The 23,442-nt window shown below is 42.2% G+C and overlaps 1 protein-coding gene across 2 annotated transcripts; it reads right to left on the reverse strand.

Moving 5' to 3' along the window:
* Window positions 1-477: 477 nt before the first annotated feature.
* Window positions 478-22,629, reverse strand: SIAH1 (siah E3 ubiquitin protein ligase 1). Of its 2 annotated transcripts, none has more exons than XM_065663167.1 (2): window positions 22,381-22,629; window positions 478-3,546 (listed from the first exon to the last, which is right to left on the reverse strand). In XM_065663167.1, exon 2 carries the CDS (start codon window positions 3,542-3,544, stop codon window positions 2,696-2,698), a length of 849 nt encoding a protein of 282 aa, XP_065519239.1. In that variant the 5' UTR covers window positions 3,545-3,546; window positions 22,381-22,629; the 3' UTR covers window positions 478-2,695. The 2 variants fall into 2 exon arrangements, with proteins under 2 accessions (XP_065519239.1, XP_065519237.1); XM_065663165.1 differs by lacking the exon at window positions 22,381-22,629 and adding an exon at window positions 6,798-7,075.
* Between the last annotated feature and the right edge of the window lie 813 nt (window positions 22,630-23,442).

Here is a 23,442-nt window from a genome sequence, read left to right on the forward strand (position 1 = left end):
AAATGTCACTGAAGACAATGTAATAAAATCATAATGTTTCACTGTTTTAAGAGTTCTGTTCCATTCATTCACTAGGCACCTTGCAAGGGTAAGAGGCAACAACCACCGAGTCTCAGAACACCTTGCAAGATACTTGAACACAGAATACACAAAGAAACTAGACAGTTGGTGAAACACTACAAAGGTACACCACCAATGCACTGCTTTGCCTGCTCCAATTGGAAAGCACTACTGCAACAGGACAGCAAAAAATGTCAAACAAAACCCAAACATTAACGTCCACATCTGACAATCATTTTCCTTTAAAGGCTTCCCCCCCCCCCCCCCCCCCGCAAAGGGCAATGAAAAGCAATGGAAACAGGGCTAGCAAACACAAGATCTACTGCATTTCATCCCATCTATTAAATGTGAATACTCACTCCCAATACAGCAAAGTAAAACAATGCTTTCTAGAATAAATAGCTACTGTCACAACAATGCCAGACTTTAATACACCATTTATTTTAAATAAGGCAGTGAATTGTACAGACTTCTAGTATGTTTTCTGTTTCTGTATCAGAGTGTAGTTGACTCACCATATCCTCAAACTGTACAGGAGAGCCACTGAAACAGGCTTCTAATACTTTTAAAGATCTGGGCCTAAGGATAATCTCTAATCATTCTCTCTGATGACAGACACCCCATATTCCATACAGATTTCTTAACAAGACCAGAGAGCTGGAAACAAGGTGACCTCAGCAAGCAAACGCAAGTCCCAGGCGGCTGATCACACACAAGTCAGTGCATCCCTCAAAATACCAAAAAGTAGCCAAGTTTCTGTCAAAGGCCAGGAGACGAACCAGAGGTAAATGTAGACAGGCTTAATTAGGTGAGAGTAATTACTGAATTTGGAAGACTGCAAATAATTACTGTATATTCATACAGAAAAAGATGCCAGATTGCTGGATTTCTGAAGTGTTTTATCTACTGTCACAAGGCACCATTACATCTTTTAAATCAAATCTGTGTGCCGTTCCAACAGCCTAAATATCAGATTTTAAGTGAAACTTTTACTACACAAAGACAGCTATTTCTGTAGTACTTTATTAATCCAACCTGATGGCTTTTAAGTTCCTTACCCATACTTACCTCATCATATATCAAAATAGTAAAAGCAAGAGTTGTCTTAATAGATCAATCTCTGACAAGAAAGTTAAGACAGTGCACAGTAAAGAAAACTGTATTTTAATGGGTTACAAAAGTAGTTAATAGCCAGCCTGCCTCCCCAACCACATGTCCACTACCACCAGGTTTGACAAAGATCTCTTTCAAACAGCTTTTCAGCTTAGTCTATTCTGTGTTTCTACGACTTGGAACACAAATACCATATACATTTATGGCTCAATCTTTCACATACAGATGGACTGTAGAAAGCCCAGTATCCTTCAAAAGGCTTTCTGTCTAGGGAGTCACACCTGTAGGAGACTGTTTGCACTGTAACATCTGTCATGTCACTAATATACAGAAATCAGTTCAAGACAGTTCCTTTAGTAACAACCAAAAGCCGTGAAGCCAAAAAACTAAGCAAGAGTATCAATGTGTCAAACTTTGAGCTAATGCAAAAAGCAAAAGTTGGGTTGTTTTGTTTTTGAATTTGCCAGGTATTCTCTTAATGACAAACATAAAAAGACTGAAAGCATCTCATTCTGACTGCCTTTTTTTTTTAAGCAAATGGTCTGGTTTGTAAGTGAAATACTGCTTAAGATAATACCTTCTTTGTACTGCAAACAACAAATACAAGGATGCAATCAAGTTTTTAAACATCTCTAAATTTGAAGCCTGAATTTAAACAAAGTAATTCACAGAATTCTTAGTAATTGCTTCTTTTTGGTAGAAGATAACTCAAAGTACAACAACATCTTGACCTGTTTTTAGAGGAGCTTTCTTTACCGATATATCTTTCAACAGAATTACTTCTTTCTAGTTCCGTACATTCACAGAATAGCTCAATTAAGAACAGCATCACCAAAGAATTGATTACTGGAAAGAGACAAAATTTACCAAACATACAGAAACAGAAGTTTTACCATAGCAATTGCGCATATCAAAAAGATGACACCAGTAATTATTTTTTAAAAAGATGATACAAAAAAGAGAAAAACCTGAATTACAGAAAAGAAAGTCATATTTATTTAATGAAAAACTAGAAGTTAATAAAAATTAGCAAATACACAAAAAATATACACAAACAGCAGCAATACTATGTAGTGACTTACAAAGGGGGGACAAGGAGGGAGGGAAGCAGTGGCCAGAGACCAGACCGCTCAACATGGCTTGTCAGTGAAAGGGGTGGAGAAAAAAAAACACAAACAAAACCACAAAACAGTATCCTTTTCAACAGTACAATCAATCTACAAACAAGGTTTTAGAATTATTTTACAACATTTTCTGTAGAATCAATTCTTAATATAAAAGATGCCCGTTTTGGGTGTATATATATTTTCAGTGGTTTACTGTTGACTTATTTTAAATATATTAGTGTTACTACATGCAACTGCTTCTTGTAATTTAACAGCCTTTCCTTTTATTTACCTTCATATATGTCTAGCCTCCATCTACCAAATAATTCATCCGACAGTCAAAGGTGGTTACCCTAGTTTCAGCTAAATTAAATGCAACGATTTAAACACTGGCCTCAAGAGGTTGGATTGCCATTTCAACACATGGATATAGTTACATTGATGCCTAAATTGCCGTTTTCTGCAAAGAGCTGTGCAATGCTCGTGTCAAAGACTAGACAGTCACTATTCATAATGGCTGTTGCAATTCCCTCATGGATAGATCGAGGAGTTGCTTCCCAAGTCAATCGCCGTCTATGACCATTTAACTCCAGCCGATAAGCAAAGTTTTCTGCTTGCTTGCGGGTTCCTATCAGCTGTACAATCGCAAAGAACTGCTGATGACCATCATACTTCTCCTGTTTCTCCAATACTAACATGAAATGAAAGCCAAAACAAGACTGCATCATAACCCAGTCAACAGCACCAGGAAGATTAATGTCTGTAGCAAGGAAGACTATATCTTCTCCCTGAAGTGTTGTGATGGACTTATGTTGATGCATCAGGTGTGGCATTACAGCATCCAAAGAACCTTGCCATTTACAGGAAGCACCAGGACATGGACAGGAATAAGGCCTAAACTCACACAGCTCCTCATGGTCTGCTTTTTCTGTGTGTGGCAAAGTTATCTCACATCCAGAAGAGGCATATTTACATGGGAAGAGTACAGAATTGGCAACTTTCTCCATCGCCAGGTTACGAATGGAGCCCAGCGGACCTCGGCAAGTTGGACAGCACGTAAGTTTGGGGCGACAGTTGCTGCAAACAAGATGGCCACTCTGACACTGAAGAATTGGTGGAAGCACATAGTCAAAACACACAGGACACTCAAAGAGACTAGCCAAGTCATTATTGGAAGCTGTAGTGCCTGTCAGCGCAGGCACCCTCTGTGACGGTGTACACTTTGAAGTACCTGTGGGTAGTGCTGTAGCAGTCTGACGGCTCATTTCTGCAACAGAACAGAGAAAAAAAGAATGAGTACCCAGACACACCTGATTTTCCTCTGCATACAGATTTGCTTGATTTACAAAGAAATCTTGAAACCAGATACAAATGACAGTGAAAAACCTCCATGTAATACAAACTGTGGGTATGTTACATGGAGAATATCAGTTGTGCTGCATACAACACAAACACTTGTATGAGATGCAGATGTAACAAGTGAAGTTCTCGTAATTATTCTGAAGTAGAATTTACTTATTGGAAACTCCAAGGGGGATGAGTAAAGACACACTGAAAATGAAACTGAAATCCTCAAAGTTTGTTGTTGGTGTTTTGTTTTCGAAGGGGGAGGGGGTGGTGTTACTACTGCATTTACAAAACACTCCACCCAGGCCACTGGGTGTAACAACTGGGAGCACTATGAAGCAATTCTACGGCTGAATTTTAAGTTCCTGCGTATTTAGTGAGATGAGAAACCAGACTTGATCTTCAAGATACGACCTTCCCAGTGACCATGTTTACTGTATTTTTTTTGTTTGTTTTAAACTGAAAAACCAGTAGAAAGGAAAAGCATAGATCAGAGATCACTGTACTGCTTTGTTCCCCAGTACAGGGCACTGACTCTTCATTTTCATTACTCTGCTACGAAGGCTTGTAAAGCACATCCGCTGCTTCAGCTTCCTGAACCAAACCATTTGTGAGGATACAAGAAAAGAAAACCCAAGAATTTGACTGAATTTCCCAAATAAGAAATTAAAAAGAAATTTGAATTTGAGAATTAATTTTAACATCTTAGAGCTCACACATTCCCAGTATTTGAAGAGGCACTGATGTTAAGTTTCACAATCAGTGGAGCTCACACTAAAGTTCTGTCCTTTCAAACATCCCCCTACAAAAGCTGAGCCCTGCCTGCCTAAGCACCTTGCTCAAGCATTCAACAGGCCAGTTAAAAGTACTGATGGATTCACCCCCCCAACTCTCCTCCTTCCCATGCAGAAGAAATTACTAGTACTACCAGGAAAAAATAGTCCAATTTGAAAAGATAAACCTTGCCATCCTAAGTGAAGGAAGTTAAATGCTATCCAAAACTGGCTTACATTACACAGTAAAATTCTCAACCACCTTAAGTGCTTCCCTGCAAGTACACCAGCTCTGTATCTGTCACATACGTATAAAGCTTTCAAAATAAACCTCATCCTTAATCACCTTGCTATTTGACATGGGAATATTAGGCAACAGGCAAGCTTCCCATATTTAGCAACATTTCACCTGCAAACTTACTCATACTTGGACTAGGTACTTCAAAGCAGCATACTGTGCATGCTTTTGCAAGACATGCAAGGTTCAGGGCATGCAGCAAAGGAACTATGAGACTTGAACATAAAATCAACTTATCCATTGACATTTAAAAAGTAAAACAGATCAGCAATTTCAAGTTCTTCTACAGAAGCACTTCTCTCCTAAGAGCTAGAAAAACACTAAGATTCAGTATTTGGTCACATGCCCAATAACAGCATCATCTCACCCTTCAAAACCTCTTCCTTCATCTCAGGCTTCTTGGACTAGAGATACCCAGTTCCCATCTTTGGGGGGGGGGGTGGAAATTAACCAAACTCAATCAGTGCTGGACCTTAACTGATACTGTAGAGATATGACAGGAATGTTCGTATCTTCTGGCTTCATTTGCCTACTGTAAGGCACTCCAGCTTAGATGAAAAGTTCAAAAGTTTATTTGATCTGTGACGAATAGATGTTCTGGGGAAGCAATGCCACATGAGCTTGTTGCTAGGGGATTCAAATGGTAAAGGCCTCTGGGAGAACTGAGCACTGCTGTTGTTTTTCCTCAGCACCTGTAGGTGGGAGACTCATTATGACATGCTGCAGTTCTACAATCTAGAACAAATTCTACACAGAAAGTAACTGAACATGGGAGAAGAAATTCTGATGACGGTATTCACAGGAAGAGCTTAGAACCACAGATTGGTTTGGGTTGGAAGGGACCTTAAGGCTCACACAGTTCCAACCCCCTGCCATGGCAGGGACACCTTCACTAGACCAGGCTGCCCAATGACACATTACATGCATATTCATGTCAGATTCTAAGCATGTTTCCCTTCGAATACTGTAAACACACACATTTCAGAAACATTTGTGTGTGTTTCATCTTCCCTGTATCTACAGGTCCTGATGCAGGGATCCCCACTAACCCACAGATAACACTGGTGAACCCACTGAGTTAGATCAGTTCCCTGGGCAGTCTGACGGGCTGGGTGAGCTCCGCTTTCTTTGATTACACCTCTGGGGACCCATTCAGCAGTTAAATTAAGCAACCTTCAAACTTCGCAGGAGACCTTATGCACAGAGGTACTTGCCACTTAAACCTCCTAAGCCTCAAAGTACTAGAGAAAAGAACCACGTACTACAGAGAACCATACAGCCCTGTTTTATCACCTTTTCTGTGTGTGACCAGCCTTCACACACACCTTCTACAACTGAGGACTGTCCAAGTGAGCAGGGAATTAAACTGAGCAGGATCTGTGAACCAGGCCATTGAGATTAGCACACAAGGAAGAAACTGGATAAAACTACAAACTGTAATTTACCAAGCCTAAACCTGCCCAGAGCCTATATTTTCATCACTCTTGTTAACGCAGAGATGAATAATACATCACGATGGAAAAGTGAGAAGTTAATGTCTTATAGCTCTCTTGAAAACTACAAGTCAATCACAAACCCAAGTGTTAACAGTACAATATATTTAACCTATTAAACTATCAAAAGCCATACAATTACAAACCACATAAAAATAACTACAGAACTGGAAATACAATACATTTTTAGTTATAAAAGCTTTACTACAGGTAAAAACCCCAATACACAATATGTGTAACCATCTCTGTTTGCATGCACAGGGACATGTCTCTAAGCAACAGTGACAAACTAAGGGTAAGCATGATTGTCAAAGTATTATTTCCTACAACACGAATTATTCAAGAGGTTGTACAAATTAAAACAAACAAAACCCTAACAACAAAAAAACAAAAGAGTGAAAAGTACATTTTAAGATTTCCTGGTTCTAGAGCAGGAAAAACTCTGTCCTTGACACCAGAACGCACACAGCTGCGGAGGGAACTTCTCAACACGGCTCTGGGGCGGGGTGAGCTGCACACACTACCGAGGCCTCCCGAGGGACACGCTTTCAGAGCTCCTACACAACAGCTTACAGCCCTGCACACACCGCGAGTCACAAGTCGCTACCTTTCCCCTTGCTGGCGTTACTTCCCGGCAAGCAGGCACACAGCACTCCCTTCCACGAGGGCGGCAAGCTGGAGGCCGATCTCCCCGTCATGGGGAGCGGAGGAGCTCATCGCGTGCCCGCTGGGCTGCGCGGGGTGCACAGACCCCGGCGGCGCCCGGCTCCGCTCCAAGCGCGGCTGTCATCCCCCGTTACGGCTGCACCCACGCTCCGGCCCGGCGCCCCAAAATGGTTTCCCCAACCTCCACCCCGCCGCGGGCCGGCCGCGCCGGGCCGGGCTGGCTCCTCCCGCCGGCGCTGCCCCGCGCCCGGCCGCGGGGGCGGCGCGGCCCGGCCCGGCCATTGGCTGTCCCGGGCGGCCCCGCCCCGCCTCCGCCCGGCCGCAGAAGGCTGGGCGCGGCGCGGGCGGCCCCCGGCGGCCGTTGGCAGCCATTGGACCGCGGGCAGCGCGAAGGGGCAGAGGCGGCCCAGGAGCGCCGCGCACCTGTACACAGAGCTCCCCTCTACAGCGGCACGTGATTCTCACGTGCCACAACCGGTTCTCTTCACACACAGAGATGGATCTGATACATCCTCCCCAGACAACCGCTTCTAAAAACCTACGGGCTGCATTCAAAACATGGATTTCTCTTCCCGTTGCCGCTATTTGAAGGACACTGCTCTAATTAGCATTTCCCGCTGTGCATCTGTGAAGAACCTGTTCAACATGAAATTTCACCATTTCTATGAAGCAGAACCATACCAAACCCTAGGAAAAGACCAAGAGACGTGGAAAAATGTGACACAGTTGAATGTCCGTGTGGACTGTTTTAAGGACTGTTTAAGGATAAAGGAGTCAACACGTTTGCACGATGCACACTCTGGGCTCATCAAACATTCAGCATTAAGGAATACAGACGTAAGAATAGCAAGATCACAGAGGTACAAGTTCCACTGCAGGCAACAGAAGAACATACTGCAATAAATTGTTTTCATCACATAAAAAGGCTACAGTATCAGAATAAAGAAAATTATCTTTGAGAATGCGTCCCTACCACTTGAATTTCAAGTCCTGTTCAAGGAAGACCATGGAGGCTTGCAGTGCCGCTCCACTACATGCAAATAACACCCCATCACTAGTAACAAAAACTATCAGGACGGTACAAGACATGCTTCAGTCTCCCCACAAACATGCAATATACAACATCCCCACCTGCTAAGAGTCAAGAAAGTTTTCAAACAACACAGAAAAGCTGAAGAAAACCAGCACTGAAATGGCTTTCAAGAAACCCAAGAGCACCTTCTGAAGTGTCTGAAATGTGCCCTGGGCTCTCCCTTCTGCAGTAAAGCAGCTGTGTCTGAAACAAAATCACTAGCCCCTCCATAGGTTAGTGAATGCTCTGCTAGATTGATGTAATATACAATGCCTGAAGAGAGAAAGCCTTTGAAACTCCAGAGGGATAAAAAAAGTTACAATGAGAAGAGGAACATACAATCAATCCACTGATTAAAAAGCTGAGCTGAGGTGCAAGCATAGGAAAGCAGTTTCAAGAGAAGCTCAAAACAATGATACACCTCGCATGCCATAGAATTAACAGTACATAGGAAAGGACCGAGACCCTTTCAGCTGCTCATCTTTCAAAGGTGTTGGCTTCAGACACCACTCTAGAAATTACTTCTCCTGCCCTGCACCAAAATACAGGGTACCTTTGACAAAGTCAAGTCAATACCACCCACTTATCCAAAATCTTCACCCTCAACAAACAGATTTAAGACTTAGATTTAACATTTTAGTTAGCTTTTGAGGGAGTATCTGAATATTGGTTTGGGAAAAAAACCCATGAAACTCCTATAGAGTCATCTAAACAGCTGGAAGAGAGAAAAACCCCTCCGATTCTATAATGCTGAACAGTGGTGTAAGGACAGGATCTGCCTTATCACAGATGCAATAAAATTTTTTTTTTCAATCACATTTCAGAACTAATTGAATTCAGAGACTTCCGCTCAAAATGCATTCTTAATGCATTACAGCCATCAACAAAGTTACACAAAATCTGTCAACTTTTTCAACTCTACATCCATATTTGAAAATGAGACTTTTTTAAAGCCAATCCCCTGTTACAGAGCACTGCAAATGAGAACATTTCATGACAGTGTTTGAAGTTGTAAAAAAACCAGACAGGTTACTTTTTCTAAGATGTGATGTAAGCCAAGGAGTGCCAAAACCTGAAAGTTAAACAACCTGTTGAAAATATTCATTAAACAGGTGTAAATAAGATCTTGAAAGAAGATAGAGAAAGACTGGTAACGTCTGTAAAATGTTATAAACAATAAATTGAAAATACTAAAGAGTGACCAATATTTCCTTGGCAGCAGCAGCAGGTTTTGTGAATGCAACAGAAAAGAGAACTGTGTGTATATTTAGAAACAAGAACATGTGCACATGTACAAGTACATAATATCAAGCCCAAGAAGCTGCAAGTGCTAACAATACAGAAGTCCCAAGTGAATATTATCTTGAGAATGAAGGTGATTATAAAGCACACTTGGTTCTGATTAGAAAGAGGCTCCAGTGTATTTTAAGTAGGGAGCTTTCTCACAAATTTTAAAGTAGCATTAATTTCATATAAGAAATTCTTAGGATACCATAATTTTGTAACATGGTTGCTCAGTTACAGAATCATAGAATAGTTAGGGTTGGAAAGGACCTCAAGATCATCTAGTTCCAACCCCCCTGCCATGGGCAGGGACACCTCACACTAAACCATCCCACCCAAGGCTTCATCCAACCTGGCCTTGAACACTATTAGGGATGGAGCACTCACAACTCCCCTGGGCATTGGATTCCAGTGCCTCACCACCCTAACAGGAAAGAATTTCCTCCTTATATCCAATCTAAACTTCCCCTGTTTAAGTTTTAACTCGTTACCCCTTGTCCTGTCACTACAGTCCCTGACGAAGAGTCCCTCCCCAGCATCCCTATAGGTGCCCTTCAGGTACTGGAAGGCTGCTATTAGGTCCCCACGCAGCCTTCTCTTTTCCAGGCTGAACAGCCCCAACTTTCTCAGCCTGTCTTCATACGGGAGGTGCTCCAGTCCCGATCATCCCTGTGGCCCTCCTCTGGACTTGTTCCAGCAGTTCCATGAAAAGTCTTAAGTGGCTGAGGTAACATCTATGGGTCTATGGAAAAGCCAGCTTTTCAGCTACGTGTACTTACTATTTCTGAAAGTCATCCTCCAAGGAATCTACCTTTCCTTGTCCCCTCTTGCACTCATAATCCTCAATGTACAGCAAAACAGAAAGGAAAAGGGTTTTAGCAGGCTCTAGTGAAAATACTCCATATTAGCCTCACCACCACCAAACCCACACCTCAGCAATCAAACATGTAACATTAAGTGCGTTATGCACACTGTCCCAGTTAATAGCTTGTGAGTATTTTTTAATTAATATTTTTCATTTCTATTTAAATTTCAAGACACTTGAGGGCCCAAGGTTTTCCCTTTTGAAGTCTATCAATTTATCTCCCACAGCTCTTGGATGATTTCAGAGTACAAAGGCCTGGCATGCTTAATATCAGATGCATGCTTGCTCCTGCAAGTGTGGTAACACACTGGGCACAGAAAAGTACATCCCAGCTTATCCACTGCCTCTCTGCCTACTGGCCTACTTCAGAACTTCCAGAAGACAGTTCCTGACAAATTATTAATCAACTACAAAACACAATTTAGTCTCTAAACACTCTGGTTTTTATTCATGAATTATGAATTTTTTCAACTCTTTCAGACACTGTTTTCTTTAGTGTCCTTAACTATATGCTATTTATTACTTCAGACACCTCACGGCTTCTGATTTCCTTCATTACAGCCAAAAGCCAGAGCAATCCAATGTAACAGATAATAAAACAAGCCCCTCAAAAAAATTACAAAATTGAGGCAGGTCGCAAGATGATTTCCTTTTCCAAAACATCACCTGTCCAGTTCATCTCCTTTATATACAAAATTGCAACAATTTCCATCACCTTGTAGTGACCCAGCCTGCCTGGAAGTGCAGGTAGTTTTTTTCTTGCACCTCAAGACACTCCCTACCAACCCCTCTTCCCAACCATCAGGAAGGGAAATCCCAATGGATTTACATAATCATGGAATCAGTCATCCTCTTCATGGCTACCTCTGCAGTGAACCACCAGACCCTAAGGCTCAGTGTTCCGATGCTATCAAATATATTCTCGTGTACATAATATGATAACCAACTGAGTCACTGCTAGTGGGCAATCCAGGTCTTCTCCAAATTCAACACATACTGCACAGCAGATGCACATCCAAACAGCACTATGTAAACACAAACAATAATATTACATCCATCAAATTATAGTGACCCGTTTCTAATCCAATACAAAAGCTTGAGACTTGGCTAGTGTCCTTTGACTTCTGCTTCACTGCTACCATTAACTATTTCTCCTATCAATGCCAGAATATAAAATACCAACCCAAGAGGTTTTTTCCTAGCTACCGAAGTTTTTCTAACAACTTTAAAATGTAAAATTAAGGAACAGTGCCCTACAGAAGACATGCAACACTACATAAAATACATATTAGCAAGCGACTACTACCATGACTACAGCTTAATGTTGTCATCATGTAACTTTTGAATGCTGTAGTCATGCAAGTTTTAAATGCAATAAATAACTTCATCAATGTAAAAAAAGCAAGTGACCCATACTGTAGCCAACCAGAATTTTCCATAGTCTAAAGAATCAAGATCCAAGTTAGCACGGAATATTGGAGACTATACTGCTATGGTATTCCAGTCTGGCAGAGAAAAGCTAACTGAAGACCAAAGTTCAGGGAAAGAACAACTAACTGATAAACTCCCAAACTTCATTCTAGAATGGGCACTAGAAATGTCTGATTAATAGCAAAAAAACTGAGTTTGGACTGCTTACTCTGTACTGTACTACCAAAGAACACCTCAGCTTTCATATGTCTTGTAATTATAAGAACACAGACCGTAAACAAGTCATAAAGCAAAACAGGATGTGCATCTCCCTCATCTTCTTAGATATGAAAGGAGAGGAAGCTGGACAGAAAGCAAAAGGTAGGGGAACTATAAAGGAAATTCCTTAAAATTCCAGCTATACTAAAAACAATTTATCGAATACCACCACTAGGGAAAGAAAATTCAACAATATATTGAATAAATTGGTATAAGCAATAATAGCAAAAATTACTGATATGTGGTAATTTATTAGGTATTAGAAAAAAATTCTTCCCTGTGAGGGTGGTGAGGCCCTGGCACAGGTTGCCCAGAGAAGCTGTGGCTGCCCCATCCCTGGCAGTGTTCAGGGCCAGGCTGGACAGGAATTGGAGCAACCTGGTCTTGTGGAAGGTGCCCCTGCTCGTGGCAGGGGGCTAGAACTGGATGAGCTTTAAGGCCCCTTCCAACCCAAACCAGTCTGTGAAAGTTAAGCCACAAAGTAGCCAGTGAAACAACCTTCTTCATTACATAAACAAAAATATAGAGAAAAAGAATCATTCTTTAAACACAAATCAAAACCAAACACTTGCATTAGAAAGATCATGGACCACTTCCAAACTGGACTTCACCTTTTTTTCTGTTTTAAAAACAAGCAAATAATTTATCTCACTGACACTGCTGATCCCATCTACTATAGAGGCATGACGATGGTACTACAGAAATACTGCTCAAAGCTGTGTAAGTGCACGCTCCTGCCGTGTACTGAAGCTGGGCTCTGTGACAAAAGCCTTGTCTTCTTTCCATTCACTAGCTCTGTACCCTCATTGCCAGGAATCAGCCAATGGTCAGAGCCTTCCTTTTACACAGGACACCTGAACCGCCAGCATGCCTACAAACAAAACCTATACCATGAGAAACTATGGTATGAACTCCAACCAGCAGCTGTCCTACACTAGTCTTCTCAGATACCAAACTGAACATGCCTTTTGGCAGCCTGCTGTAGTTTGATCACAGAAACACTAACTGAGATAAAGCAGAAGTTAAGGTTTCAAAATAAAGACAGCACAAACCACCGAATCTAACAAAGTAAGAAAAATTTCATATGAAAATGCAGACAACTCTATGCAAACAGTAAATACCAGGGAAAATGGGTTTTATTTTTTTAGTAATATCTGATTTCCTTTCACAGCGCACAGAACACACTGAACTAAGCTGCATCAGGATCATCTTCCAACAATAGTTCAGCCCAGTAATTTCTATAAACACAGGTAGTCAGTTACCTCTTAAAAAGTTCCAGACATAGAATGTTGCAATAAAAAGGCACGCAGGCATACAGGAGGATCAGCTACAAAGTGAATTAGTAACAGCACCAAAAAAAAACCCCAACAAGTTATTTTTCATGCTGTAACATATACTACCATCCAGAAGTATGTGAAGCAAGAAGCACTTGATTCTGTTCTATAAGATATCACAGATGGGCTCTGTATACAACTTCTATTAGCTCAAGAAAAAAAAACCACAAACCAATCAAAAATCCCAACCAAAACTATGTAAATATTAACAGCAAATCCTACCAAGTGTGACAGTTTGGGGGCTGTGGTTCTTTCCTCAGTCTGATTTTGCAAAACCTATATTCTCCACTGCATACTGTAACTGCCATGCAATATTGCATCACCATTCCTGTGTCTGTGGCAGAGAAGGGAGGAGGGTGTGGTGTATGGCGTGGAAGCACCTACCTTAATTCAGTAAGGCTGAACACTGTAAGAAGAACCTGTACTTCGATGTGTCTTCACATGCAAAGTCTTTCTGTGATAACTACTCCCATTCAAATTCAAGACCTACTTTATGCTCAATATTCTTCTTGCATAACTAAACAGCTAGTGAGTAGACCATCAGAATAACCAGACCTGATCAAGGAGGACCTGGCCTGTAAAAGAGACTGATCATGACACACAAAGCCGCCCTGTAGGAGCAGCCAGGACAAGTTTACGTATATTGGCTATTTTTATTAAAATCTCCCCGCAAGAATGCATTGCTTAGGTCCATACATATTTCCATCTTAAATAATAATTTATTCTTGCCATGCTTAATTCTGTATTCCTATAAGCAGTCCCGTTTACAGTGGAACCCTGTGAAGAATGGTAATGTGACCTGTAGAGGGTAAACACGTAGGGGTGGGCATGGAGAACTGAGATAACTGATTCCAGAGTACAGACCTGGGTGCCCTAAGGTATGACAAACATGAAATCTGCACACACGTACCTCCAACAGCACACAGAGTGACACTGGAAGCCTAACTTATCAGTAATTATGAAGTTTTCAGACCTTCTTGTACTAACCTACACAAAACATCTAGTCATTCTGAGGCACAACATAAAAATAAAACACACAACATTTTATATGTAAAGAATTAAGTGCATATTTTGTAAACGGTAACTTCTACATTTTGGAAGTAAAACTTTCCTACTGTGGATACCCAATTCAGGTAGAAAATAAAGAGCACTGATATTATTTACACTGTAACAAATGTAAGACCTTAGTAAAATAAATGCAAAAGCAGAGTGGTGCTTTCACATTTCTGATAGTTCCAAACTTTTCAGCACTTCATTTCTTTGAACTCCCATTTGCTTCATGTCTTATGTTTCTAACATCCATTCTTTGAATTACATATGCTTCCGTTAAACCCAATCCAATTTACTGGAATGACTTATTTTCCCCACGCCTCAGTCCTGAATCAACTGTTTCTGTAGTACTGTTGCACAAGGATTCAACTGCCACCATTAAAAATCTTTTTAAAAATCATTACTACAATGCTACTCAGATTCCTAACCTTGGCTACTGACAACTCTACCATGGTTGTACTCCTGCACAGAGCAACAGCTCTACTACTTTTCATGAAAAGGTTTTAGCAGGTTTTAGAATGTGGCTTTATCTCAGAAATAAAAGCACTCTTCCATCCAGCAAGCATTATTAACCTGAGACACAGCAAACAGAAATGGGTTGAACTGATCATTCCACAGATGACCATGTCACATGAAAAGACTGAGCATTCCCTGAAACCTAAAAACCCATAAAAATAAATATATATAAAAGGATTAGAGGTAACAGAGCATCATTGTGTAGCGTGAGTGACATGGGTTTAGCTCCTGCTCTGTCACAAGTTTCTGAGTCGCCACAGGCAAGTACTTCCCTGCCTTTTACAGGTTTTTCAAACATTTCTTACATGTTTTTCAGACATTAATGCAGAAAAAACATTAACTTGATAAGGATACTAAATTCACTCTGTAGACCCTATCTAAATCTACTTAAGGTTAGTAATAACAAAATATCATTATACACTAAAAGACACCATATTAAATTATTTAACATCTCAGTTTTTACAGTTAGCAATAGTCAAACTTCAATCTGTTTACTGTTTACTTTCCAATTCCTCACATACGGGTAACTGCCCTCTATTCATTCTAGTATTTTGTACATCAAAGAGACAAAAAAAAGTGCCTCAGCTTTCTTTGTGAAAATCCAACTACCCAATTCTTGAAGCAAGTGATTCAAATTCATCAGAAGAGCAGCTCTCAGTGTTCTTATGTTCTAGAGCAGCTCTCAGTGTTCTTACATTCTTTAATGGCCACTGAATTCTGACTAGGTATTATCTCAAATGCTAAGTAGAATGCACTCACTATTTCACATATTTGTATTACCTGGGAAATGGTTCATGGCATGCAAAATTAAAATTCAACCATAACCACTCTGAAGTCAGGCCTGAGTTTGCATCAAAAAACAAAACACAAGACTTTCTAAATGGTTTGAAAGTGACAGGAGTAGATGTAACTTTCTGCTGCTTGATGCTCTTTTTATCAGCACTTTCTAAATTCAACACCCTTGACTATGTCCTTCTCTGCAAAATATTGTCCTCTCTTCTGTTATGCAGTTAAATCAAAACTTGAGCCTGTGCTGCAGTGGTGAATATCAAACATCAACTGTTAACAATGACTCACGATCCAGAGGACAACCGTAAATTTAAGTACTTTTGAGCTGCCTTCTGTTACAGGAGTTTTACAAAAATATATTGGGTTGGAAGATCAAGCACTCAAAAATTAAGAAATAAAGTTTCACAGGCAACCCTAAGACTACTTCCTCATATGCTATTAAGGAACTCCCTTAATTAAATAATCTTTTTTCAAAAAACTCCTAACTCCTCTAGTAGATGAGCACCTGTACATCCATGGAAGAATTGTGATCATACAAGGAACAACTTTTCCTTAAATGGAACACTAGATTTTAACATAAAGCTGTTACGCAAAGCAGCTGGTTTTAATATGCATAAAAGTGCTTTTAAAATTACTGCTTTACAGGTGCTCTTTTAAAAGAATGTCTATTTCAACTTCTGTTATGGAATGCGTACATTTGTAAAATTTCCTTTCTAATGATTATACTTGACTTAGCACAAAGCCAGACTAAAATTTTATAGTACACCACCAACATCTGCCAGCCAATTTATTCCCCAGTCACACCTGTACAACCAGTCTTCAAATTACTTCCCTAATGTACTTGCATAATCACACAGATATGGGCCATGTAGTGATGAACCCTACAGAAATTAACTCAACTGCATTGACACCTTCATGCACAAAAAAGGGGGGGAAAAATTCCTTGAACCAAAGTAATTTTGTGCTTCTAGTGATTTTTTTAATATATATTATACACATGTGTGCATACGTATTTCAAAATAAACAGAAATCAAGAGATAAGCAGAGCATTTCAATAGCTTTCACAGGAAAGCAACTGCACATGCACATAAGGAGGAGGAACAGAACAAGACTTGAGGCTCATATACAGGCAAAAGCGAACAACTTTACACAAATTTAAAAACTAACTTCAGTTAAAAATAAGACACTTATCTTGTACACCTTAAAGTGGGATTATATATGTATTGACACACAAACGCGTATCAAAGCGTGTTTCAAATATGATTTCCAAACCAATATGAGGTAACTTAAGAAGATTAAAATATCTGATCACAAGTCTAGCAAATTCTGAGTCCTACACCTGGTCAAAAAATGCCAGAAGGTTGTGAGGTTTCAAAACACAAAACCACAAAAAGTTAGAGCCCATTTTCACAGACCTGAGAACTGGATTAAGATCTCTGTTCTAAAGTGCTGCATGAAGTTGTGTTGGGTGGTACAGTAATTAAGAACAGCCCTATGGAAAAAGACTTGGGGGTGCTGGTTGATGAGAAATTGAACATGAGACAGCTTCAGTTTGTGCTCACAGCCCAGAAACCAACCATATCCTACCCCCTTTACTCTACTCTTGTGAGACCTCACTTGGAGTACTGTGTGCAGTTCTGGTGTCCTCAACATAAAAAGGACATGGAACTGCTGGAACAAGTCCAGAGGAGGGCCATGAGGATGATCAGGGGACTGGAGCACCTCCCATCTGAAGACAGGCTGAGAAAGCTGGGGCTGTTCAGCCTGGAGAGAAGCTGCACGGAGACCTCACAGCAGCCTTCCAGTATCTGAAGGGGGTCTACAAGGATGCTGGGGAGGAACTCTTCATCAGGAACTGTAGCAATAGGACAAGCGAAAATAGGTTTAAACTTAAACAGGGGAAGTTCAGGCTAGATATAAGGAAGTTCTTTGCTGTTAGGGTAGTGAGGCACTGGAACAGGTTGCCCAGAGAAGTGGTAAATGCTCCAGCCCTGGCAGTGCTCAAGGCCAGGCTGGACAGAGTCTTGGGTGACATGGTCTAGTGTGAGGTGGCCCAGCCCATGGCAGGGGCTTGGAACTAGATGACCTTACGGTCCTTTCCAGCCTAAACCATTCTACGATTCTATGATTATCTTTCAAAGAGAAAGTAGCAACACTACATGTTTCATGGTTCTGAAACACCTTAACAGCACTTAAGAACTGCTCAGTCCTAGTATTTCTTCAGCGCTTTCAGATACCACTACAAGCAACTGAAGAAAATATATACAGCAGAAATAACAATCCACCAGATAGAGGCTCCACGACTCCCTCTAGGCACACAAACACAGTATGTCTGGGTGCAATTCTACCTTTTCTACAACAAACAAAAGCAAGCTGCTACCAAACTGAATGGTTGCACTGCCTTTTACCTATTAGTTTTCTTTCTCTTTAAGGTAACGTATTCAGCAATATCAGTCTTTCACATGTACATGAGTGCTTACATCAGACACCAGGAAGACACTGAAAACAAGCTGGCAACAGAGCGCCAGACCAGTCTTTCTTAGCTGCAAGACTACACTTGGACTAAATCCAAGCGCACCCACAATGACAGAGGACAACATCTCTTGCAGCAGCACTGGCTCGCAGGTTAACACGTGAGCCATGTTAAGCCATTCCCAGCACAAGCTGCTCTGGGAAGTGAACCAGGTAGTAGTTACCTGTTCCTCACAGGTGATTAGTTTTCAACTAACCTTGGAACTAAAACTGGCCCACTTCTCACATTGGTGACAGCAACACTGCAAGTTACCACTAGCAGTCTGAACTGAAACTGTCTTTAGCTACTGCTGAACCACAGCTTGTGCAGTGCTACATCTTCTGTTACTTCTTCCTTCCTAATACCAGTGTGTTAACAGCAGCTAACCACTTCCTTTAGAAAAATCATACGACATAGGAAAAATGAACTTCTCAAACCCACTTTAAACTAATACCTGCACGTTGCTTTCATCGTAAAGCAATGTGTACCAAGACATACAAAACGGAACTTGGAAACCTTGTATTTCAGCTGTCATCCTCTTGCAAAATATAGAGGACATAGAATCTTCCCTCATGAAAGAGCTGTAATACAGACTAAACAAAAACAACAAAGATAAGCCTCTTAACACAACTATATTTCTAAGTTAAACACCACCTCCAGCAATTTTTACCTAAAGGAAATGATTTTCAAGCTTTCTCTCCACAAATTTAATACCAAATTGTTTTAAAATACTCCTACTCCAGTTAAAACCTTTTCAACCTTTTGACAATATGTATGTTAGCAAAATTTAACACACAATTTTACTTCATATGTAGTTTTCCTTTGACATATTTTATCTAAACATGTACTCAAAAATAACTCTTTAAAAAAGTGTGGCATTCTAAATGCTCTTCTTTGACAGCATTAAAAAAATCAAATACTGAAAAGTCACTGTGGTCTTTCATCAAGGACTAAATGAATTTTCGCTCCATTTAGCACTATATGCAAGAACTTAAAAATATTAACTTAAAGACTTCATACCATGCAGACTAATGTTCAAGTAAGTGCTGTTTCACTTTAAAGGAGCTGATGACTAATTTCTTAAGCAACAGAAGTTATCACTACACTCTCCTTGTTTCCCTTCATGTCTCAAGCAATCAATTGTTACAAGAAAAGATACAAACCTGTTCCTAGATGAGGCAAACAAAAAAGGAAATGGTCAACAACTGCCTGTAGATAAATTTACTGCTCTTTTTACATCAATTTCCCTGTAGGAATATATCCACAGTGATTTTTAAAGAGGTATTTTCAGATGCAAAAGAACAAATACACCCTTTACCACTGAAATAATATTTTACTTCCCCACTGAAAATAAAGCCAACCTCAGCTTCCCTATTCAGATTCTAAAAAGAGAAACAAATCAAAATCAGAAGTGCACCATTTGGTTAACTGTAATTATCTAGCACTAGCTGATTAAAGTTCTGTGGAATTAGTACCCAAATGTCTCATTATTCCTGTGATGACATAAAACTACCTTACACTTTGAAAAAGAGTTAATTGCTTACACCAAATTCTCTTTTTCATGAAACAAAGGATATATATTAAGATAACAGTATGTCTTTACCTGTCGTGTATTTTTCTTAGAATCAAAAGGGGTACATCTTACTATTCTTTTTTAATCACAGACTGGTTTGGGTTGCAAGGTACCTAAAAGCTCATCCAGTTCCAACCCCTGCTACAGACAGTGACACCTCCACTAAACCAGGCTCCTCCTAGCCCTGTCCAACCTGGCCCTGAATGCTGCCACATCGGGCAACACTTGGGGCAGCCACAGCTTTTCTGGGCAACCTGTGCCACTGTCTCAAAACCTACGTAGTGAAGAAGTAATCACAACTAGTTGTCACTTTTCTTAATACTGATTTTCCTTCAAAAAACAAAGAAAAAAAAATCCAGTAAAATTATCTTCTGCATCTACAGCGTTCATTAACACTAACATCAGAGAAGAGATCCTAAGCTGTAGGTCCCAAGAGATGGCTGAGATGAACTAGAGCCTGCCAGCATTCTTACTGCTGCTGCTGTCTGCAGCAGCTGGTATTAACAGTACCAATCAGGACTTGGGTAACTACAGCCAGCAGCTGGAAAGATAACTTTCACTTTGGCTTTCTGCAGACTGAGTATATGCATCACAACTGCAGAACTGAGCTCCTCACATGTGTCCAGAATTTCAGATACCATTGATTTGCCTTAACTCATCTAGTTCAGACTGTCTCATTTTCACGAGCTAACCATTAAAGCAAAACACACATCAATAGTCTGTTTGGCAAAACTCAGTCCAACTTTTAAAGCTGATGGTTACCAGACCACAAACACTATTACAAGCAGGAAAAAACAAGAAAAGCAAAGTGATCCTAATTTAACATCACATTTCTCATAGGAGTTGTATGTATAGTCTTCCAGAATCCCTCATGTAAGACTGATGGGACAGTCTTACATGACTGTCCCTCATAAAACTGTCCTACTTGATTGAAGCTCTCGCACCAAAAAGAGTTGCTTCTTATGCGAACATACTCATACTCCCACTCTTCAACATCAAAGGCAGGCAGGCATCTGATGTCTAAGCAGTACCTCTTTCACAATTCACACAAATCAGACAGCAGCAACTATGCTCAAACCTAAGTACGGAAATTACTTGTGTTATTTAAAATAATACTTTCCCTAGTTCACACCTACTTAGCTGGAGCCACTGAATTTCTGAGTTAACTCCTCTAGAACAGCCTAATTAAGCTACAGCATTAAAACCATACCAACAGAAACAACAGGTTAACGGATAAGATACTTTGTCATGACATGCACTTTCAGGCCTAAAACACTCATTATTCCATCGTTTTCAGAATTCTTGGGTCACACCAGATTCTCAAAACTAGTGGATAATTTTTTTCCTTGTGCTTTCCTATATATTTTTTCAGTGCTGTGAGAAGTGCTAAAACTATTGGAGAACATTAGTTTCTATTTAAGTTCACATAATTATTTCTAACGCTCATTTTTTACACCAGTGTTATGGTGTAGAATACATTATAAAAGCAGAACTAATCAATTTATTCTTTAGGTATGCCCCCCAAAGTTATTTTCTACAACAGATTAGTGGCCCAGAGATCCATGTTTTATCCTAAAAGCCTCTATTAGTCCACCTGTATTCCAATACCCAAAATCTTCTTGAAGATCAGCTTGAATAACTCCGGCTTGAGAAAAGTCCCTTCCATTTTTCCTCCCCCTCTAGAATGCACTGTGCTAGCCTCAGAGTTAAAAAGACAAGTGAAGCTATGTCCCATGTGTGGAATATCCCATGTCCTTCATGACCTAGTCCAATTAGCTATGAGCTTCCTAACATACACTCATCTGCCACACTAAACAAATTAAGCCACTTTATCTATTTATTTAGCATATGAGTAAACCGTTTATTATAGAGGAAAGGTAGTATTCATCCAGACTGGTTGAAATAGAAGCTGAAGAGATAATACTGGAGAAATATTGCATGTTTGCGACTACAAACGAAACGTGCGCTTATAATAAAAATGCCACCAGTTCAGTAACAGAAAAGAAACTTAGTTTTCCTCCTGAAGAAACACTTAGGACGCTTTGCCTTTCACTACAAACGCTATTGTTTCCTGTCCTTTTAAATCCGTGGAGAAGGGAAGAGAAATCCAGCCTTTTAATTTTACAGGGGAAGCCGTGGGATAAGCAAGAATCCGCCCCCCCACCCCGTCTTTGCTTTCACCGGATTAGAGAGGAGGGAGACAACAGCCTTCCCAGGAAATACCACAGAGGAGCACCCAGCGGCCCATTTACCCCGGCAACCTGTTTCCTGCAGCGGCGGGGCCCGCCGGAGGCCCGCAGTGCTAGGGCCGCCCTCGCCGCCCTTCCTCGGCCGCGCCAGGGCCCGCTCCGCTCCGCGAGCACAAAGCGCACAGAGCGGCGAGGCCGAGACCACAAAGGGGCAGCCCCGCGGCCCAGACCCTCCGCAGCAGCCGGGCCCGGCCGCCGCCTCAGGCTGGCGCACAATAGTCCGGCAGAAGGGCTCGCAGCCGCCGCGGGGCCCAGTCCCTCCTCCCTTCGGGACCCGCAGGCTCGGCCAACGAGGAAGGTCCCGCCGCGCCTCGCTTCCCTGGGTCACGCTGCCTCAGACAACCGTCGCGGGCGGCGGCACGGGGCCCCTCCGTCAGCAGGGAACCGGACGCCTTCGCTGCGCTTAGGCCGCGGCGGGGCCTTGTCCCGACTCTCCTCTGCGGCCGCCGAGCCGGCCCTAAGGCCGCGCCGGGGCCTTCTGCGACCGACCAGCAGCCGCCCCACGCCGGGAACCGGGCGGGGAGAGGGCCCCGTCAGGCCGGTTGCTCTCGCCCCTGCGAGGTCGCTCGGCCTCCTCCGCAACACGCTCACCTGTGGGCGCTGGGCTGGGTGGGACCCCGCTGAGGCGGCCTGGCTCCCCCGATCGCGAGGGCTACGGGGCGACTGGCTGCGCCGCTCTCGCCGAGACGCTCGGTGCCCGGCCCCAATCGCCTGAACCGACCGCTCGCTGCCTGCCGCTTGCTGCCGACCGCGGACGCACCGCCACGAGGACGCGCCAGCTGCGGCGGAGCGAGCTTTTACTGCCTGCCGGACGCGCTCCCGAGGCGGGCGGGCGGCAGCGCGCACGCGCAACCAGCAGCGGCACGCAGGTCGGGCTACCCCGCTCCCGGGGCGGCGCGGGCCGGCGAACAAAGGCTGCTCGGCAGCGGCGAGGCTGGCGCCTGGCTGCCGGGGACCTTCGGGCCGCGCTGTGCTTCCACCCACTTGTCGGGCCTGGGGAGAGGCCGCTTCTTACCTGCGCAGCTGCCCAGCCCACTGGGGTTACCCGGCTGCCCCGCGGCCCGGAGACCGAGCAAGCGAGCCCAGGGAAGCCGCACGCGCGGCCCGTGCACCCTGTGGGCCGCGGGAGCGCTCCTGCGCCCAGAGCAGGAGCTGGTTGGCACAGCAGCGTTGGTGCGGGCAAAGCCGCAGGGGCACGACAGGGCTCTCTCTGACACGAGGTCCGTTAATTCTGTTTATAAAAACCTGAACCGCCCCCCAAACGAGCTCTTACAGAGGCCGGTAACATCCAGCACAGGGGCACGGTGGTGGTTCTAAAGGACTGCATGTAACAAACCCCTCCTCCGGTCTCTTTAAAGACTTTGCATAATTCAGGTTAGGTCCCCTTCCAGCAATGCCCTTACTTAGGGCATGTAACTTTCAACACATAAACTCGGTGAAATTAGTATAGCTGCTGCTGTGTTTACATATGCTTTGTTGGATTAGGACCCTGAGCATCTACTGAAATTATTCAGGTTTGCCAGAGGACAGCCACTGTTTATTTTCTGTAAAATATTTTAAAATATGTATTTGTTATCCTACTTCAATTTTGAATGACTGAAGCATTTTCTTGTCTGGTTTAGCTGGTTATCCAGATGGTTCTCAATATCGTCC

Source organism: Lathamus discolor, chromosome Z (genome assembly GCF_037157495.1).
Source record: "Lathamus discolor isolate bLatDis1 chromosome Z, bLatDis1.hap1, whole genome shotgun sequence".
In the NCBI taxonomy this organism is placed as follows: Eukaryota; Metazoa; Chordata; class Aves; order Psittaciformes; family Psittacidae; genus Lathamus; species Lathamus discolor.

Bases quoted from the DNA above. Each gene is read 5' to 3' on its own strand.
- SIAH1 (XM_065663165.1), bottom strand. From the start codon at position 6,888: ATGACGGGGAGATCGGCCTCCAGCTTGCCGCCCTCGTGGAAGGGAGTG. The intron at 3,547-6,797 runs GTAGCGACTTGT...GTTCTGTTGCAG, and splicing joins TAACGCCAGCAAGGGGAAAG to AAATGAGCCGTCAGACTGCT.